Source organism: Cibotium barometz, chromosome 18 (genome assembly GCF_041138505.1).
Source record: "Cibotium barometz isolate CiBa-2024 chromosome 18, ASM4113850v1, whole genome shotgun sequence".
Taxonomy (NCBI): Eukaryota; Viridiplantae; Streptophyta; class Polypodiopsida; order Cyatheales; family Cibotiaceae; genus Cibotium; species Cibotium barometz.
The window spans coordinates 37,482,104-37,503,859 of record NC_141063.1 but is presented as its reverse complement, the minus strand read 5'-3'; the positions used below and the strand labels follow the sequence as shown (position 1 = coordinate 37,503,859).

The window sequence follows — 21,756 nt, the reverse complement described above, 5'->3', positions numbered from 1 at the left end:
ATATATAGCCCAAGGAGCTATTAATAGTTATGTGTACAAAATTAGGCTTGCTTTTTCACTTTTATAAAAATAGCTTAAGCACTAGAGCTTGTTCACATACTAAGTGTAAAATAACCAAAACTCTTCTAACATATGTGCTAGTAATATAGCAACACCATGCACAAGCGTGCATAAATAATTTGTACAATCATTTAGCACGTGGCCAACAAAATAATAATATTCCGAGATGATATAGACAAGATATTTCATGTGCGACACTTGCACTGCTCATCACCTAGCTCACAAACGTAAGCACATTAGTTGTTTCAATTAATTGCCTTCTCTACAATTATTCCCAATATGAAACGTTGATAGGCACAAACAAAACATTTACTTACCACTTGTTTCACTACGATGAGAGTATCATTATACACATCATCTAGCATGGCATGTATTACCACTTGTTAAACTTTAATTAGCATGACTTACCACTTGTTACACTTCAATTAGCATGGCACATCAATTGCATACACCACTTGTTACGCTTCGACCGTGTGCAGTTGCTTAGCATAGTCCACTTGGACCACAATACAGTCATCAAGCATGGCACTACATGTTACACCTTTGTAATATGTAGCGGAAGTATTCGTAATTAAGAATCTTGTAACACAAATTCTCACACCGCCTTCTGTATCCTGAATTTCGCGAGTTTAGCAATCCACTTTTATGACTTCAAACTCTAAGAGATTGAGAGAGAGAGATAGAATCTGTACACAGTATAAGGTCCCGAATTACTCACTGAAGGGTCTGCTATCCCGTTACCGGAATAGTATTTGCTTTATTACTTTGAAGAGATTGACTGTGGACTGACGATAAGCGAAACGCAAGATCTCTGAGGACCAAGGGTCGAGCTGAATTGTACACGGTTGTAGAAGCACCAATGATGACCAATCTCGAGTCTATGCACTCTTCCCAATGGAATGAGGGAAGGTTGCAAATCTGAGGCTGAGGTATGGGCTGTTTGGGACTGTTCTAAGCTATATATGAATGCTGAAAATGAATGTGAATGTTGAGTTTTTGTCACATGCACTCTGCACACTCAGTGCATGGTGACAAGATGGCTCATCATCAACAGTGCAACATTTGTACATTATTAGAACCCAGTAGGATGATATTTGTCGTACGCCGTGACCAGTGTTGCATAGAAACGCGTTTCACACAGTTTCAAAACGTACGAAACGTTTCGAAACGTTTCGTACAGTATGAAACGCGTTTCATACATCATGCAAATTTTTAAAACCTTAAAAAACGTTTTCTTTCGTGAATCGTACAGTGCAGTTTATCACGCTTCCCAGTGGCGGCCGCAATGCAACTTTTGTGCTGATAAGCACCATGGCAGTGTCACCAGGTTGAAGGCACATTTGTCACAAACAAAGGGTTTCGGCATTGGACCATGTAAGCATGTGCCACAAGAAATCTATGATAGCCTCAAGGCTTGGAAGGCCATGCAGCTAGGTATCCCCCTTGAGGATATCCCCAATCTGGGAGAGCCTGAAGCACGTCAAAGTGTCTCCAAGAGGACTCGCAGTATCAGAGAGGAAGATACCAGTGGTGAGGTTGCAGGTGGTGTTGCAGGTGGTTCTAGCTCGGCACCTCGAGCCAAAAGAACTAGTCTTCCAGTGTTCAAGAAAGGACATGTACAGGCAGGGATGGAAAAGGCTGCCATGAAAGAGGCAACGAGGGAGTTGATGAAGTTGTTTATTCAATGTGGATTATCCTTCCACATTGTCAGGACTCCTCGATGGAAGAAGGCAATGAGAGCTATCTCCCGCATTGGGTGTGAGTGGGATGGCCCCTCCTACGAGACATTGCGCACTACTGAGCTTCGCAAGGAGCAACTGGCTGTGGAGATGGAGATGGAGCCTCTCAAGGCCACTTGGGCAAAGTATGGTTGTACTTTGCTTTGTGATGGATGGACAGATGGGCGGAAGAGAAATGTGTACAACATTCTTGTGTCCTCCTGCAAAGGCACAATGTTCATTCGTGCCATAGATGCATCGGTGCCAGGGATAGTGGTTACAGGGGAGTGCATTATGTCCCACATGCGCTAGGCAATCAATGAAATTGGGCCTGATAACATTGTGCAGGTGATCATGGACAATGGGTCCAATTGTGTATCCATGGGCAGGATGTTAGAGGAGGAGTTCCCCAAGATTGTGTGGACACCTTGTGCAGCACACAGCCTTGACTTGATGATTGAGGATGTGGGGAAGCTTGATTGGGTGAGCCATGTATTTTCAGCTGCATCTACCATGGTGAACTTTGTCACAAAGAGGCCAAAGGTTTTGAGCATGTACAGGGCCAATAGTGATCTTGAGCTTCTAAAGCCCTCCAAAACTCGGTTTGCATATATGTTTATTGTGGTGGAGAGACTAGTGAGAGTGCGACATGGCTTATTACGCACTGTTGTGTGTCGTGAATGGACAGCATGGGAGGACAAGGATGAGCCCAAGTCTATAGCATTCTCTCGTATGGTGATGAGAGATACTTGGTGGCAGGATGCAGAGGGACTTGTGAAGGCACTTCAGCCCATGTATAGTGTCCTTCGGCTCACAGACATGGAGGGAAGTACCATTGGGCTGCTTTATGAGTTCATGGACAGAATTGGTGAAGCTCTCAATGATTTCACTACCTTGTCGCGTGACAGGTGCTCACCCTTGGGCTTAAACTTTAGTCTTTGAGTTATTTTATAAATCTTGATCTCTTATGTATGTCACATGTTACATGTAGAGTTCAAGATATTAAGGAGATCTGGAATCGGCGTTGGGATTGGTTTCATAGGCCAATCCATGCTGTTGCTCACATTTTGCATCCCCTTTGGAGGAATGAGGAGCAATACCTCAATGAGGAGCTAGAGTCAGGATGGATCGAGTACATTACCAAGTTGGTGGGAGTGGGAGGTGATATACAGCTGATGAGAAAGCTCGAGGATGAGCTTCTCATTTACCGCAACGGTAGCCATATGTTTGGGTGAGCTACTGCATTGCTCAGGGAGACACAGTTGGAGCCAGTGTCTTGGTGGGAGAAATACGGTATTGGGACACCCAACCACAAGAAACGACCGTTTCAGTCTCTAGAAACGCATTTCTCCATTTCAGGACCCCATTCAGTTCCATGACCGTTTCTCGTTTCCCAAGTGCCTTTGTCACAGGAAACGGCCGTTTCCACCTCTAAAAACTCGTTTCTCCGTTTCCATTCCTAGAACGTTTCCATTCACTTTTCTCATTTCTGGTGACTATGGGGTGTGCACGTGACATTGGAAAAGCCATTTTTCTTTTCAAAATGGATGGCTAAGGAAATAGCCGGGCTAAGAGAATGCGGTCGAAATATATTCAGTTTTGAGCAAATTGTGGGTTTCAAACTTGCTATGAACTTGCTTCTTTGATCCTTGGTGTGAACTTTCTCAGTTACATGTATTTGTAGCAAAGTTTGCCAACATCCATCCACATAAGTGGATATATTCTCCTTCTCAAGTTGTCAAAAAGATAGATCATCGTTGTGTAGTCCTAGCCTTGTATTGTGAGGGTAAGAAATCTTTCTTGACGAGTTTCTGAAATAAATCTCCTCTAAGTTTGTGCTTACTTGTTCCACCACAAAGCTACATTGTCCACCAAATGATTGGTAGCACACTTGATTTTGTCTTTCTCGGAGAATTTCTCCTCCAAAAATAATTATCAAGTTGACTGAGCCAAGTAAGTATGGTGCGAGTATCTTTCTTGCCATTAAAATTTTGAAAAGTAAAAGCTTTGCGGCTAATCTTCTTTTCTTTCGTAGACTCTTGAGCTCTAAGAGTAGCTTGTTTACCATCAGAGTCTGAAGATGTATCACTAGCATGTCCATGCCTCTTCTTATGGGATAACCTGTCCTCTAGATCCATCCTTAACTTCTTCTCAACTAGAATCTAATTTTGGAGTGACTGAATTTGCTCTTGAATGGTTGGGGGTAGAGGATTCATGATGAAAGAGAAATGTGGAAAGATAAAGGTTGCAAATTTTAAATATAGAAATGAAAATTTGGTGAAATAATAATACTTAGCTCATCTGATGCGGATTGAGCAATAAGATGTCACCAGATGTGCTTGAATTTGAGGAATTGGCAAAATATTCGAGTAGAGCTTGAATGTCGAAAGATAAGTAGTAGAAATAATTTTGTTAATGTTGAATAATCAACAAAAAGCTATGGTTCCAGAAGTCTTTAAAAACTCGAGAATATGTAGAAGATAACTAGCATAAGAACTTCTTGACGCCGAAATAAATCCAAGTAATAGCACGTTGAAGAAGTCTTGATTTTCGTTTGTTGGAAATGCTGCTTGAAGTCGATGAAATCATAATCTTTGAAGCCGATGATACCTGATGCAAGAATATGAATTATTAAACACTTCTTTATGTTGAATAATCCGAGAAAAAGTACGTTTAGAAACTCTTTAGAAATGTCGATTAATCATGTCCAAGATTTGGCCACTTTTGTTGAAACTTTTGCTTTTGTAAGGCTCTCTCTCTCTTTTTTTTTTTGGTAGGCTTTGAGGGCTTGTGGAAGAAGAAGATAAAAGCTTTCAAATCTTATAAGAAATAAAAAAAACTTTAGAAAGTTGTAAGCTCATAAGGAATAAAGGCTTTAAAGCTTTACAAAGCTTAAAGTTCAAGGTTAAAATAAACAAAAAAAAAGGTTTTTTCTTCACGATTGAACCCCGTGCGTAGCGCTTGCAATATTATAAGCTTTGAAAGGCTTGGCAAAGCAGGTGCTTTTGTGAGTGCAAATCACAAGAAAAAAAAGAGATGAAGATAGGTAGTGACGCTGGGTGCAACAGAACAAAGCAAGGGAAAAGGTTGCCAGCTAGGCGTGCAGTCGCGGCCAAAGGATAGACGAAAAAGGCAAAAAAATTAAGTGAAAAAAAAGAAGTAAAAAAAAAGAATTTATCCGTTCTTCTTGGAAAGAAATCACCGACAGCAGTAGCGTGGATTTTAAAGAAGGAAAAGGAAAAAATCATGAGCTCTCCATTATAGATTTTGAGCAGACAATGCTTAGCAATTGTGAGAATAGGTCCCCGATCTCTTCAATGTGCTGATTGCATCCATACGGTTGGATTATGATGAGGATTAAGATTCATGAAAGTGGTATTAGGAAGGAGGAGGGTGGTTTTGGGCTTCACAGAAGTGGTCTTTGAGGAAAAGGTGACAATCTCTCTATGCTCTTGATTTCAATCTTGATTCGATGGCTCATAAATTTTCCATAAACCTTCCAAGCTTTGTTCAAGAGTTCTTGAGCTTTTGTCTTGTTTATCCTCTGGATTTTTGTAAGCTTCTCTCTTTTCTTCAAGTCCAGGTATCCATAGCTCTGATACCATTATCATGGGACCTCATGTACTTCTTGAAGAATTAATCAAACTCACATATGCATCAAGGATTAAACCATAGACTTGAATGAAATTGATAAGATAGAACATAGCATAAAAGCAAGAAAAATAGAGCAGCATCACCATCAACACACTATTGGGTGCGATATCCCCCCTCATGCGTGTAGCTTTCACTTCCACGACATGAGTATTTTGAGAATTGCATTCAATATATAGCCCAAGGAGCTATTAATAGTTGTGCGTACAAAATTGGGCTTGCTTTTTCACTTTTACAAAAATAGCTTAAGCACTAGAGCTTGTTCACACACTAAGTGTAAAATAAACAAAATTCCTTTAATATATGTGCTAGTAATATAGCAACGCTATGTCACTTGCACACGTTAATCCGGTGCCACGTAGACATGACTATTCCTTACAGCCGCCTTAAGGGCAAAGTTAGAGGTCGTATATGGGCAGTTTGGAGCCAATTCGGTGGCCCTATAGGTGCCCGGAGGTGCCCAGGACATGCACCAATGGTTGGGACATATTATGGGCACAATATGAACACATTTTATGACATTTTTGACGACTTTTTATGGCCTGAAAAGTGAAAACCGACCTGATTACGACTTGCTATCACTTTTCTATATAAAGACAAGTCATGGATCATTCATAATCATTCAGAGACAGAGATTGCAGAGCCAAGACCAAGGACATGTAGTCTATCAGTTTGGATCAGCCAAATACATCTCCAAATCAGCGTTTTCCATTAACGCACAGTGGAGAACAGTAAGCATAAGTTCATTCATAGTCTAGATCTACATTGGATCTATGACAATCATAGTAATTACTCATTCATTTAGTAATATATAGTAGGAGTAGGTTAGGTAAAGAGTATCTCTCTTCTTCTTCTCTCTACTCTATGTCATGAGCATGTGATTAGCGTTAATCTTTATTGCTTTGTATTAATCATCATTAAGCACGCTTCCGCATAGTAGTCATGTTACACGCCATGCACAAGCGTGCATAAATAATTTGTATAATCATTTGGCATGTGGACAACAAAATATTCCGAGATGATATAGACAAGATTCTCCATATGCGACACGCGCACTTCTCATCATCTATCTCACAAACGTAAACACATTAGTTATTTCAATTAATTGCCTTCTTCTACAATTAATTCTAATATGAAACGTTGATAGGCACAAACACAATATACACTTACCACTTGTTTCACTACGATGAGAGTATCATTATACACATCATCTAGCATGGCGTGTATTACCACTTGTTACACTTTAATTAGCATGGCTTACCACTAGTGTATTACACTTCTATTAGCATGGCACATCAATTGCATAAACCACTTGTTATACTTCGACCGTGTGCAGTTGTCTAGCATAGTCCACTTGTTTCACTTTGACCACAATACAGTCGTTAAGCATGGCACTACTTGTTACATCTCAACAACATACACTTGTCAAGCATGATCTCAAGCTATACCATTAACACTAGGTAACTAGTATTTTATAGGCTACCTATGATACCAAGTCACTAGGATGGCACACTAGCGTTCGAACATCCCCGTTCAGCTAAAGGGTGGACATTATGTAACACCCGCCTTAAATGCAGTCCCCATAGTGGTATTTGACGATAAGTAGGAGGGTGAGGTTCAGGAGCAAAAGAAAGCCCTCATTCGTGCTTATGGCACAGTGAAGGGACAACAATCTATTGTCCTCTTTGATATGGACAGCTCTGAGGATGCCATTTCTCCTCAGTTGGCTAAGAAGATGAGTTGCACACTTGTACCCCATCATTTGGGAGTGGACGGGTTCACACCACCTGGTCTTTGTACTCATATATCTCATAAGGCTCAACATTTCTCATTTATGGTTCAAAAGGCCACATTTCAGCGAGACTTCATTGTCTCACCTCTTTTGGGTTGTGATATGATTCTCAGCATTCAATGGTTTAGGGAATATGCACCCATTCCTGATTTGAGGTAGGATACTTTCACTATTGTTGATGGTATTCATGAGTATTCATGATTGGTGGGGATAGCATTCTAGGTATTCCACTCATCTCACACATCCAGGCTCAATGAGCTATCAGAAAAGGAGTCGAGTGTACGTTGATTTATGTCCGTAGCGGTGTAGCCAACAGTTTGCTGTTCAGTCAGCAATTCCTTTGAAGCAAAAGTTGGATGGTCTCCTAGAACAATTTCAAGACATCATGCTAAAGGATGATCTCCCGTCGTAGCTCCCACTCAGTCGTCCTAAGGATCATTGCATTGAGTTGGTCTCTAGGGCATAATCGCCTAGTAAGTTTCCCTATTGTCTTTCTAAGGTAGTGGAGGGCGAATTGGAGCAATAGCTTTCCTAGTTACTCCGAGCTGGATTTATCCGGCCCTCATCCTCGTCCTTTGTTACACCTATCTTATTTGTGCAAAAGAAAGATAAGTCCGCACGATTATGCGTGGTCTACATGGCTCTTAACAAGCTCATAGTGAAGTTTCAATGTCGAGGATTGAGTATATCCTTGAGCAACTCAATGGTGCAAAGTTCTTTTCAAAGATGGACCTCAAGAGTAGCTATCATCAGGTTCGGATCTTTACGGCTGACATTCCAAAAACAGTCTTCAGGACTAAACATGGCCACTATGAGTTTGTGGTGATGCCTTTCGGTCTCACCAATGCACCGGCAACGTTTAACAAGATGATGTCTTGGGTGTTTGTGGAGCTCATAGGAAAGTGCGTGTTCATCTTTTTAGATGATATACTCATCTTTTTTGCTACTGGAGAGCAACATGAGCAGGATGTTGAAAAGGTCTTGTAACTTTTGTGAGACAATGCGCTCTAAATCAATGCAAAGAAGAGTGAATTTGGAGTAGAAGAAATTCATTATTTGGGATATGTTATTAGTGCAGATAGGATTAGTCTCGACCCTAAAAAGGTAAGGAAAATTCTCGAATAGGATGTTCCCAAAAATGCTAAGTAGATCCGCTCGTTTGTAGGTCTCTTCCAAGCACATAGTTCACATATGGACAAATTATCTGACCTTACAGCATCTCTTACAGATCTGCTCAACGATGCGAAGATGCGTCGACAAAAAGTGTCCGTCGTGGGCAAGGCACTCGAGGTATTCTATTCATTGAAGAAAGTTGCGTCTGAGTCTCCGGTTCTCAAATTGGCTCGATGGGATGATCCTTTCGAGGTGATTACCAACACCAACAATCCAGTCATAGAAGGTGTCCTCAAGTAGGAAGGGCGCCTAGTGGCTTATTATAGCCGGAAATTAAATGATGCAGAAAAGAACTATTCTATGTATGACAAGGAGTTATTGGGGGTGATGACAACACTTAAGCATTGGAAACATTTCCTTTATGGGAGAGATTTCACAGTCAAGACAGATCATCAGGCACTTAAATGGTGCAGACCATACCTACTGAGTGATAGACAAGCTAGATGGAGTCAGATCTTCCAACAGTTTGGAGGTATGATTGAATACATTCCTGTCTCAAATAATCCTGTTGCTGATGCTCGTAAAGCCACAATTTAGGAGTCCACTGAGCTTGAAATGGAGGGAAAAGATCTCTATAATATGAAGGCATAATACGAGGATTCTTTGGAATTCAGGACTTAGTATAGATTGGCCCACCAATCAGAACTGGGTCACTATATCATCCATGATGGCCAGTTAATTTACAAGAACTGGCTATGTATACTAGGAAAACGCGACAAGCACTTCTTCATGATGTCCATGACTCTTTTCGGAGGTCATCGAGGTATCAACAGTACATTGGAGAAGCTTGAGCGATCATTCTATTGGCCTAAAATGAGACGAGATTATCAACATGTCAAAGCATGCCAGATATGCGAAAAAGTGAAGGTTCCTCATACGAAATGGGCAGGGTTGCTTCAACCTTTGCCCGTTTCCGAAGGTCCTTTTCAAGACATCAACATGGACTTTGTTGGACTTGGACCTCTTTCTACTGCATTTGAATCTCGGAACATAGTGCATGACCATTGTGGACCGATTCAGTAAATTTTGTATGTTGGTCCCATGCAAGCAAATGGCCACAGTTGAAGACATCGCTTGCCTGTTCGTCTGCCATTGACCCCATGGGTGGTTTGCCAAGGACATTAACATCATATAGGGATCCCAAGTTTACTTCAAATTTTTGGAGGGTAGTAGCACGTGTCGAGTGCAATCCATCTATAGACCAAAATCTACAATTAGTTGGCTTTCGATGTTCTTGAATCGTATTGCCATGACAGGCAGTCAAAGTGGGAGTATTATCTTCCTTTGGTTCAGGCCATCCTCAACGACACTCATTCATCTAGCATTGTTGGGACTCCGTACGAGGCAGCATTTGGTCGCTGTTTCTTGTCACTTCTTATGAGATTGGTGTCACCTTCCTTGGAGGCCAACAAGACCACTGAAACTTTTTCAAAGATCATTGAGTTTGTCAAGGAGCGCCTTGCCAAAGCTCAGGAAGCTTACACCGGGCAAGCCAACAAATCAAGACGAGAAGATAGGCTTCTTGTGCATACATTCAGCATTCAGCACTCGATTGGGCTACAGCCCCAAGGCCTCCATGAAGAGCATTCTTCAGCATTCAGCCAGCATATGTGTATCCCTCAGTTTTGGGCTTGCATAGTGGTCATCGAAGAGCTATTCAAAAGAGCTTGGACAACATATGGTTCAGCCTACGTTCGGTCTACTTTGTCCTTGCGTTTGGCAGTCCCAAGGCCTCCATGAAGAGCATTCTTCAGCATTCAGCCAGCATATGTGTATCCCTCAGTTTTGGGCTTGCATAGTGGTCATCGAAGAGCTATTCAAAGGAGCTTGGACAACATATGGTTCAGCCTACGTTCGGTCTACTTTGTCCTTGCGTTTGGCAGTCCTCAGTCATCTTTGATAATCATTCATTGTACAAAGTTCTCCAAAGACATATAAGCAAATACTCTTGCTTGCAGGGGGGGCCTTTGATGGGTAATTGGGACCCAATACCGTGTTGACTATCTATCTTCTCTCTCTCAAAGTGATATTGCATAAATTCACGGGTATAAGAGGGCTTTGTTGCGTGTTACAACGATCAACCTATTGCATGCTATAGTGGCGCCGCTTGCTCCACTCTGCCTAGGCTCACGGGAGGGCAAAAAGTTGGGCAGTCATACGGTGGTACCCTGCCGAGATTGTTTGCACACCTGCCCATGCTGCCATTTCAGTGTGCTCGCGCTTCTCCCTAGGAGCTCCTTCTTGTGCCCAAGCCATGGCTTTGCGGAGCTCGTGTTCTTGGCAGAGCACCTGTTCGCAGTCCCCTGTCCGCTTGTCTGCTCTGAGAAAGCCTGTTTGTGTTGCTTGCCCTCATGCTTCCAATTACCGCTTTGCACCTGTCCCATAGCAGCTGTTCCTGCCAATCTTTCCTTGCCACCACCTCCTCATGAAGCTCTTTTCACCCTTGCTGCTTGCTTTCGACACTTCCCTATTTCATCAGCAAGGTCATTGGTCAGTACAGAGAGTGTTCTAGTATGGTGTCCCGTCCGCCTTGTGTTCTTGGCATATGTCAAATTCCCAAAGGATCTCCTCGTAGAACGCTCCTGATACGAGACTCGAAACCTGCAACAAACAAACAAACAACAAGGGGTGCAGGCTTGACTCACCACCCAACCACGTGACGTCCCATACCGCCACGAAGCTACCCTCGCGGGCCTCGAGACTGCTGTTGGCCTCGGCTGCATAAAGCAGGTGCACGTTTGCACTAGATCCAGGCTCTAGACCATAGAGCTCTCACAAATCATGTGAGACTCTATGTGACTAATGACTAACCTTGGCCACCCTTTTATAGGTTCTTGTCCGGACATTGGGCGTCCACACTTGGGCGCCCACCCGTCCATACTTGGGTGCCCGCCCGTTAGTCTATCCCCAACTCAGCTCGCTAATCTGCCTGCCTAGCTCCAAGCTTCCCCACACCTCGAAGCTAGACTTGTGTGCGTGTAGCACACGGTAGATACACACTGTGCACATGACATACTCCCCTTTCTCTAAAAGCTCACTCCTGAGCTCACTAAAAAGCCAGGGTACTCTCTTTGAAGAGTTGTCAATGTCTCCCATGTGGCGTCCTTCTCAACACGATCCTTCCACTTGATCTTGTATTCCGTGATAAGCGTATTACGTAATCTTCTTTCACGAAATCCAAGAATCTTTTCAGGTTCGTGTGGAACAAATGTCATGTCCTCAACATCTATGATTTCTTGAGGAGTAACTAACTGGTCTGTTCCACTCCTTAAGTCTACTGACATGAAATATAGGATGAACTTTTACATGAGAAGGCAAATCCAATTCATATGCAACTGAACCAATCCGTCGTGTAATACGAAATGGTCCATAGTATCTAGGGGATAATTTCGGAGATCGACCTGTCCGTAAAGTCTCGGAATCTTTCGGAACTCGCAAATACACCATTGTTCCTTCAGAGAACTCTCTGGGTGAACGATGTCTATTAGAATAAAATCTGTCTCGGTCTTGAGCACTTCTAATAGATTTCTTCGCAACTTGTAACATTTCTTGCATATCTTGCAAAAAAATTACGTGCTGCATCATGTTGAAGTCTTGAGAATCCCACTGTAACAGGTGATCTAGGTTGAAAACCATACATAAGCATGAAAGGACTAAAACTTGTACTTGTATGCTTAGTACTGTTATATGCAAATTCTAACATAGGAATATAATCCTCCCATGAACTCTGTCTTTTGGATACATATGCTCGAAGCATATTCTCCAAAATCTGATTCACTCTTTCAGTCTGGCCATCAAATTGAGGATGATTTGAGAAACTCAAATTCAAAGTTGTTTCCAACTTCTCAAAAACAAGTTTCCAAAAATCACTCGTAAACTTGGAGTCCCTATCACTGACTATGTCCTGCGGTAACCCGTACAGTCTAAACAATTGCTCGATAAACTGTCGTGCTAATTGCGTAGCTGTAATAGTCTTCCGGGTCGGTAAAAATCTAGCCATTTTTGTCAAGCGATCTACCACAACCCAAATAGAATCGTGGCCTTGATGTGTTCTTGGCAATCCGGTAATAAAATCCATGGAAATACTTTCCCATTTACTACCTAGGATTTGCAAAGGATGCAACAACCTAGCCTGCCTAAAGCGTTCAGCTTTATTTGCTTGACAAATTTGACACTTGAGAACATAATCTTTTACATACCCTTTCATCTTTGGCCAATAAAAAGTGTGTTTCACTAACGATAGTGTCCTGTGTACCCCAGGGTGTCCAGCAGAAGGGGCGTCGTGACACTCCTTAAGAATCTTGGACCTAATGTCCGGGATCTGCGGTACAGAAATTTTGTTATTACGGAGTAGTAAACCATTCCGAATCATCCACTGGCCTCCTGCAGCCTGAATGGTAGGCTGTTCAGTCATCAAGTCTTGGTCAATCAATGAGCTCCCGTCCTAGATCTTCTGCCAAAATGGACCAAAATAACTATCAGTCCTGCAAAGCCCTCTCAATGACTGAAATAAGTCAGTAGAAATCTCGGTGAACGACAAAGTATTCACCTCTCTAATTCAACTAAGTGCATCTGCAACACTATTCATGGACCCTTTTCGATAACTAATCTCAAAATCAAAATCTTGCATTAACTCAGCCCAACGAGCTTTCCTTCCTCTCAAATCATCCGCATCACACACATACTTGATTGACTGATGATTAGTCAATACCACAAACTTGGAGCCATATAAATAATGTCTCTAAACCTTGAGAGTGTGAATCACAGCATAAAGCTCCTTCTCGAGGGTTGGGCAACAAGATTGAGTGTCGTCTAGCTTTTTACTTTCAAAAGCAACAGGTCTACCATCTTGAAATAGAGTAGCCCTGATGGCATAGTCACTGGCATTAGTTTCAAGATCATAAGGCCGACTAGGATCAGGTAATGCTAAGATAGGTGCTTCCTTGACTTTATCTTTCAAAAGTCGGAAGGCCATATCTAAATCGTTATTCCAAGTGAGAAGTGGACGTGGTGCAAGCGAACTCTTTTTTGGGGAAAGAGGTATATAAACAGCGCGCCAGTCCAAACCGCGAGGGAGGAGAGTTGGAAGTTGTGGGAAAATTCTCACGGTTGCGCCTCCCTAAAGTCCTATAAAGAGAAATCCTTTGATCTCTCTCGGAAGTACTTGTTTAAAGCCATGATTGGCGAGGACCCCGGGCATGGTGGTAACGGGTTTTTTCCCCGAGCAAATGGTGGTAGAGGGTGATTCCTTTGCAACCTCCCAGCTCAAAAACAAAAACAAAACAGAGGTTGATTTGACTTACGTCCACGACCTTTCAACAAGTCAGTCATCATCGGTAGTGTGAGCTGAGAGTATTTCCACACAGATTTCCGAAGAAAAACAACAAAACCTAGAAAAGAACGAAGTTGTTTCACTGTTTGTGATATAGGCCGTCCAGAACCTTTTGAACTCGGTCATAGTCAATGCTCAATCCATCTCTAGTGATCTTGTGTCCCAAGTAAATGATGTCTGTCATGCAAAACTCACATTTACTTAATTTAGCATATAGTCGATTATGTCTTAAAATAGATAAGACAATCGTGAGGTGCTTAACATGATCCTAAAGAGTATGACTGTATATCAAAATATCATCCAGGAACACAACCAAAAATTTTTCCAAATGTTTACGAAAAAGATCTTTCATCATTTGCTGTAAAGTGGCTGGAGCATTGGTTAACCCAAAAGGTAATACGAGAAACTCGTAATGGCCATACCTAGTCCGAAAGGCTGTTCTTTCGACATGCCTTTCATGAATACGTATCTGGTGATAGCCAGTACGTAAATCTATCTTCCTGAAATATTTCGCTCTTGCTAACCGGTCAACCAGGTCATCTGATCTAGGGAGAGGATAATGGTTCTTAATTGTCAGCTTGTTCAATCTCTTGTAATCTATACACATTCTCCAGGTGTTGTCCTTCTTTCTCCTAAGCAACACAGGTGCACCCCAAGGTGATTTACTTGGACGGATCTGGCCCATCCTCAAATAATCTTCGAGTTGTTTAGCCAACTCATCTTCCTCAGCTTGGCTCATCCTGTAAGGTGGAATACTAACAAGATGAGCACCAGGGATCAGGTCAATACGATGATCTACTGCCCTTTCAGGTGGTAGGCCCGATGGCAGTTCCTTAGGAAATACATCTTGAAATGAATCAAGTATCTTCTGTAATTCTTTGCTTTCAAATACACTTAATTCATTGACATCCATAGAAGATATGAGAAATGAAGAAAGTGGGATCAATACACAATGGAAACCGGTATACAAAGAAGAATCCATTATATTTCCAAATTTAACTGTATTTACAAGAGGTCCCTGAGAGGGATGTATACAATATGTTGAAAAAAAAAAGACTAGACCAATCTCTTTGGACTTGAAGAGTCTTAAACCACTCAATCCCTAATAACAAGTCTACATGTTCTAGGTGCATAATATAGCATTTCAGAGTATCTTTGTAGTCCTGAATCTGGATTGGTAGCATCTCCACCTTTCGATCCCATACTTGCCGACCCGCAGGTAGGCGTACCTCATAGGTATGATCGCTGGGTGTTGTATCAAGACCCAATTTCTGCACAAGTTTGTAGTTAAGAAAGTTGTGTGAGCTGCCAGGGTCTAGAAGAATGTGGATTCTATGGCCATTCATTCACTTCTCCATAAACTCGGAGAAGATCATTCAAGCCAAAAACTTTAGAGTTGAACAAACAATCAGAACATGTACTAGGGCGAGAAAGTACAGTAATTGACGTACCTGTCAAAGACAACTGGTTAGCTGCCTTTGGCTGTCAAAATACGCAGCGGAGATGATGACCAGATCTGGGAACACGAGCAAAAACGCATGAAGAAAAAAATACAGCACAAGAGAGAGAGATATAGACGTGTAACTCTGCTCTATATACACAAGAAGATCCCGGGTATGGTACACAAATGGTATGGGGGCTGGGGGCCTTTATATATGCCTCCACATGAGCAGTCGGCCTTCTAAAAAAGGCTCCACGACTGCATCATCAGTCGGCCAGCACCATGCAGCCAATCGGCCAGCACTGAGGGTCCACGACTGCATCAAGTACAGTCGGCCAGCTCCAGTACACACATCTGATGTAGTCGGCCAGCAAATGGATCCTCCTGCCAACTCAGGGCTGCCTCCCAAGCCACAGAAAAAATGGAAAAAATGCGGAGAGTGGGGAAAAATGATAAAACACCTCATATGTCACGACCCTGTGTTTTTCTCTGGACAATATGCAGGTGTGCACGGGGACATGGTGGACAGTGTGAATGGCATCAGGTGGGAGTGAAAATGGAAGCCCATGTGTGGAAAACCCCAAGTGTGAAGGGGGGCAAAGAGATTTTAACTTAAAAGGTTTTAAAAACCTTTAAAATCATTTTTAATGCCTTTTATGAAAGAAAACGTGGCCCATATGCTATTTTGGGGCCACGTGTGTGCTTTTTAGAAAAAAAAGGAGATGCTGGCGGGCTGCGTTGGATTATACACTGCCTGAATATCACACACGCATGCTTTTTGGGGAGAGAAGACTGGCTGGCTGCTGCGCTACAGAAAGCACAGGCGCAGACTGAACCTCTCTCTCTCGTGGCTTTTGGAAGGAGGTTGTCTGGCTGCTGCGCAACAGTACACACAGGCGCCTATTGAATCTCTCTTTCCCCTTTGCTTTTGGCAAGAAGCTGGCTGGCTGCGCTGCTGTCCATACAGGTAGAGCTGGACACAAAGGCGTGGACTGTAGGAGGGAGTGCAGGGCTAGACAGCAAGTTTACCCACAAGTTTTCTCTCTCTCTCTCACGTTGAATCAGGTGCTAGACTGCAGGCATATGTGTACGGACAGGTACAACTGGTACAGGCGGCTGCTGTACGACAGCTGATACAGGAGACAGCTACACACTATTTGGTACGGGTGGCTGCTGGTCTCGACCTGTTCGGATAGGTGGTTGCAGGCGTGTGCTTTTTGGAAGATGCCGTGTTTTTGCAGAAAGGAGGGGCTGGTTTTCATGAACATAGACATCATGTCGATGGCGTTCAACTGATGGAACTTTCAGCTTCTCTTTGCTTTGGGTTCGGGACTGTTTTGGGACAGTTTATGGGCTGTTTTTGTTTGGCTGCAAATTCAGCAATGTACTTGGGTTTTTGGCTGCAAGTACAGGTCATTTGGTTATGTTTCTTGGCATGGGAGTGATGCAAGCTCGCATGGCTGCATGCTCATGGAGCAGATTGTTTTCTTTCTGCTAGAAAGGAACAGTGGGACCTACAGTTATGGGCATCTTTATGTTGCCAGATGTTTCATGAGGGAACAGGTAACTAGATGTATGGAAACAGGACAGAAGTTTCAAAGGGAAACAGGCCTAAGGGTTTCATGTGGAAACAGGTCGTAGGTTTCTCGAAGAAACATGTTTTTGGGTTTCTCCAGGAGATAGGTCACATGCAGGCAGAGGGTACAGGAGTGGACACATGCTTGGTACAGCCTTGCTACTGATTGGGCAGGGGTCAGGGAATCCATGACAGAGATGGATAGTACTCTTGGAAGGTAGAGAGGGTTGGTACAGGTGTGTCGACTGTATGGTATGCTGTGCTGTGATACTCTTTTGAGAGACAGTTTGGGAGTTTGTGTTGAGATGCAGGAGCATTGGATGTGTCAGGGTGTGATGCTGTTCATAGTGTGAGAGGCTATGGATGGTTGTGGCAGCCTTGATCATGGGAGAAAGCTTCTGTATGCAGACTCAATGTGAGAGAGTCTTTCGATGTGAACAATGGCTGGGGACTTGTTTGTGGATGCCGAGTGGACAAGAAGCCAGATGCAGGTTCTTTGCAGGCTTCAAGGGTTCTACTGCGACGGCTGAGTTCCTAGCCTTATATTGTAATCAAAGCTCTTATATTCAATTAAAGAAATACCGCAAGGGGCGCCACTGCGATTTGGGGCCAATCGGTGTCCGTGTACTGTTTGCAGGAGCACTCTAGCTCCCCTTGTTTGTTTTCCTTTTCTAGGTCTTCAATGGTGTTGAAGTGTTTTATGTGCGAGTGGTTGTTTCACCGCCCGTCAGGCCGGTTTCATCATAAGAGCGGGCACACCCACAACAAAGGCCCTGGTGTATAAAACTGGACAGGAGATGACTTCTAACACCCCCTCTTAGCTCCTGGCTGTGAAACCAACCACTGGGAGCTGGGGTGCCGCCTGAGCAAATCATGAGAGAGCGACTTCGTGAAGAGGTCCACTGTACTGTCCTCCGTCGAACAGAACTCTAGCAAGATGTCATCAGCAACGATCTGTTCACGAACAAAGTGCCTCTGGATGACCATGGGTTCCTCCAGTGGAAGCCCAAACTTGCAATGCAACCTCTGCATCTTCACCACCTCACAAGCAGCCCGGTACTCTGCCTATGTCCGCGACAAGGCAAAAGATGACTGCCTCTTACTGCTCCGTAAGACTGCTCCTGGGCCGGAAGTAGATCTCCTCCCCAAACTGAGTCACTCCAACCGTGGAGTCGGACTCCATCCAACAATCCCCCTCTTGTGTACAAGAGTCCATGATCCTTCGCATGCCGCAGAAGCCACAGGAAACGCAATCCTGCCTCCCAAAGAGGCACTTGCAACCATGAGCTCAATCGCGTCATCAGGAAGCTCCCGTCCAGTCTGGTGTAGATCAACCAGATCAATGAACCATTCTGCTTCTGAGTCAAAAAGGCATCACACTGCTCACAAGGATCAACACCCGTTACGGTGCAAACACGTCCTGGAAACCTGATGAAGACCACGCAAGGCCTTCTGAAACCTGTCAACCACCCCCTCTGAATCCGGAACCACAAAGCCTGGAGAAAACACCTCCTTCTGCAAGTAATCACCTGCCACCTGCCTGGCTTTCCGAAAGGTCCCCGTGGAAAGAACATCCTCATCTACTGGAGGTTCTTTGTCCCGAACACGACGAGACATCAGAGCATAAGTGACCTGTTCAGTTTCCTCTGACTCACGAACACAAGAACCACCAACATCAGTACTGGAAAGTTCCTGCCAACTGTTGCAATCTACTGGTAAGCTATCCACCGTCTGGTCTCGGAAAGCCTGCACCTGCAGCGTATCCACACACAAGTGGCCATTACCAGACTGCCACTCATCACAAACCTGAGGACCTGGGAGAGAGAGTGCTGAAAGCTTGTAAACTCCATTCTCCACTCCACCTTCCCAAACCACTTGGCCTGTTGCTTTGTCCCGGAGAGCAACAAGATGCTCATCAAACTCCACCCGTACGCCAGTCTTGCAAACCTGATGCACTGACAACAGATGAAAACCAAGTGCCGGAACATACAACACCTGGGATGAATGCTTTCCCTCTCTGCCATCGGGAACTATCTCCATCCTGCCCTCACTGTGAACTGGGATAGTGGATGTATCCCCAATAAGAATATGACCAGAAAGCCTGCAGAGATCCTGTAAACCGGAACGGGAAGGAGTCATGTGCCTGGAAGCACCACTATCTAGAATCCACTCCCGAGTGTCCGTTGCGGAGAGTCCTCCAATCTCCTCCCTACCTGAAGAAAATGAAACATCGGTGTCCACCACCTCCAGGTGCACAAAAGCCGGAGTCTTCATGATTGCTGCTGAGGAATCTTCACCCTTCTCGGTCTTCCGCTTGGGACACTGCCTCCAATAGTGGCCTTTCTCGCCACAATCATTACAGGTCCTCTCTGCCTTCAGTTTCTCGCGGTCAGCGTCGGACTTCTTCCTAGAAGACTACTCCGATGAAGCCTTCCCTTCAAGGTTGGATCAAAAAGTACGTACGGATCCAATCCGTACCGTACATCCGTACCGTACGGGGATCCGTACGTACGGATCGATCCGTACGCCTTTTTTTTTTGGGGGGGGGGGGGGGGGGGGGGGGGGCGCTTTGCTTTGCTTGCCTGCAAGATAAACGTTTGCCTGCGATAAACGTTTTTTTTTTTTGGGTTTCGCCTGCGATAGCGTCTGGACTCCGTACGGCGCACACCTTCTGGTAAGGGCCTCTACAGTCGCTCTCTCTCTCTCTCTCTCTCTCTCTCTCTCTCTCTCTCTCTCTCTCTCTCTCTTCGCTACTGTTGCCTCTTTCCCGTCGCCGCCGCCTTCCTTTCGCTTCGCCTCTTTCCCGGTGCGTTCCCCACCCACCCTTGCTTAGGCCCCCAAGGCAGCAACATAACTCTCTCTCTCTCTCTCTCTCTCTCGCCTTAGCCCACCCTCTGTGGACCGTGCATAGAGCTCTCAGCCTCTCTCTCCTTCAAGTCTCTCTCTCTCTCTCTCTCTCTCTCTCTCTCTCTCTCTCTCAGAGCTGAGCTGCCCACTAAATATTATGCATTGCATGATTGCTGAATCCTGATTGAAATTGTATGGCATTGTGCATTGAATTTGTCAGAGTAATTATGCATTGACTTGTGATTCTAATTTCTCACTTTTGAATTAGTAGGTTTTTGACCTTGTTGTGTCTCTATTTCGAAAGTTTTATATGTCAATGTGGACATGGATTGAAATTTTATGTAGGTGGCTGAAATTTCTGAGATTTTATGTATTTTTACCAATGGTACGTATTTTTACGTACCTTAAATTTTTTTCCGTACCAAACAACGTACAGTACGTACGGATCCGTACAGTACATAACGTTTGGAACCACCTTGCTTCCCTTTGCCCGAGTTATGGCCTTTCGACCGTTGGTCAGTTAAGGCCTCCGAACCTCCACCCTGAGGAGGGTTCGTGAATCGTTCCTCCTGGTCCAGGACCATAGGCACAAGCTCCTCCCAAGTGATGGTGCTGAGCCTGCCACTGGTAATCAAAGACGAGTAAAATGCTGAGTACGAAGAGGGCAAGTGCGACAACAACGTTATAGCCATGTCCTCTGACGATATCTCCTTCCCAGCCTGAAGAACTTCTTGCTGAAGAGCCTGCAGCTTGTTAATATGCTCCCGCATCGTCGACGACTTTGCAGGGCTCATAACCCGCATCTGTACTTCCAAGGAAATCCTCTTCATGGGCGTACCCTGTTGTAAAGTGAGGCCAAATGCTGCCGTATACCTCTGGCCAGCGTCATATGCTTTACATGATTGATTACCTGCGGTGTGCAGTTGAGAAAGATAAACGAACGGACCCTGGTGTTGACACGATCCCACATCTGTGTCTGAGCCTCCCGATCCTTTCGGATCGATGGTAGCTCCCCTTCCTTACTTCCGGCCGTGGAACACCAACAACGACGAAATCAGCGAGGTCGTAAGACTCCAGAACAGACTCCATCATAACCTTCCATATGCCGTAGTTGCTCCCGTCCAACTGACGGTCCACCGGGAACGTGGGGAGTGTCGGGATCTTCACATGCCTCTCGGCCATCTCAAACAGATCTGCCATTGCGGGGATGTACTCTGAAAAGGGTGGGTAAGTGGGAACAAAGAAGAACTAATACCTGCAAGTGGCTGTCCAGCAAATGAGCCCGCCGTCCTCTTGCTTCTCCTCTTCCCGAACACCGTCCAAAACAGTCCACCAATCAGCCACACAATAGTCCTCCTCTTGCTCACACAAATCCCAAGACCTATCTAGAGCCTAGGCTGTGATACCATGTCAAAATACGTAGCGGAGATGATGACCAGATCTGGGAACACAAGAGCAAAAACGCATGCAGAAAAAAATACAGCACAAGAGAGAGAGAGATATAGGCGTGTAACTTTGCTCTATATACACAAGAAGATCCCGGGTATGGTACACAAATGGTATGGGGGCTGGGGGCCTTTATATATGCCTCCACATGAGCAGTCGGCTTGCTGAAAAAGGCTCCACGACTGCATCATCAGTCGGCCAGCACCATGCAGCCAGTCGGCCAGCACTGAGGGTCCACGACTGCATCAAGTACAGTTGGCCAGCTCCAATACACACATCTGATGTAGTCGGCCAGCAAATGGATCCTCCTGCCAACTCAAGGCTGCCTCCCAAGCCACAGAAAAAATGGGAAAAATAAGGGAAAAATGCGGAGAGTGGGGAAAAATGATAAAACACCTCATAAGGGCGGGCACACCCACAACAAAGGCCCTGGTGTATAAAACTGGACAGGAGATGACTTCTAACATTGGCTTGGGTCCTGCGTTGGTCTTTGCACCCTTTTGCTTCGGGCACTCGTTACGTATGCGTCCTTTTTCTTCGCAGATGAAGCAACGCTCCTCCTTCTTGAGCTTCAAAGCTTTAAGGAGACGTTTCTTCTTCGCTGGTGTAGAACTTGAATTCTTTGAAGGTTGGTCCGAAGACTTTCCTTCAGTCGTGTTAGCCATTGGTGCAGAGAACTTTCTTTTGTGCTTGTTCCCCTGCTCGGTAACGGGTTTAGAC

General features: G+C 44.4%; 2 protein-coding genes across 4 annotated transcripts in view; both read left to right on the top strand.

Annotated features, from left to right (window-relative positions):
* Nucleotides 1–21,756, top strand: part of LOC147629273 (protein yippee-like At3g55890) — an 89,436-nt gene that overhangs the window by 10,875 nt on the left and 56,805 nt on the right. The window lies entirely within an intron of this gene.
* On the top strand, nucleotides 1,391–3,075 carry LOC147629276 (uncharacterized). The gene is made up of 2 exons (XM_086812981.1): nucleotides 1,391–2,686; nucleotides 2,770–3,075. Exons 1-2 carry the CDS (start codon nucleotides 2,133–2,135, stop codon nucleotides 3,011–3,013), a joined length of 798 nt encoding a protein of 265 aa, XP_086669107.1. The 5' UTR covers nucleotides 1,391–2,132; the 3' UTR covers nucleotides 3,014–3,075.

Excerpts from the sequence above, each read along its gene's own strand:
- LOC147629276 (XM_086812981.1), top strand. The coding sequence starts at position 2,133 with ATGGACAATGGGTCCAATTGTGTATCCATGGGCAGGATGTTAGAGGAG. Across the intron at positions 2,687-2,769 it reads ACTACCTTGTCGCGTGACAG|AGTTCAAGATATTAAGGAGA; the intron begins GTGCTCACCCTT and ends TGTTACATGTAG.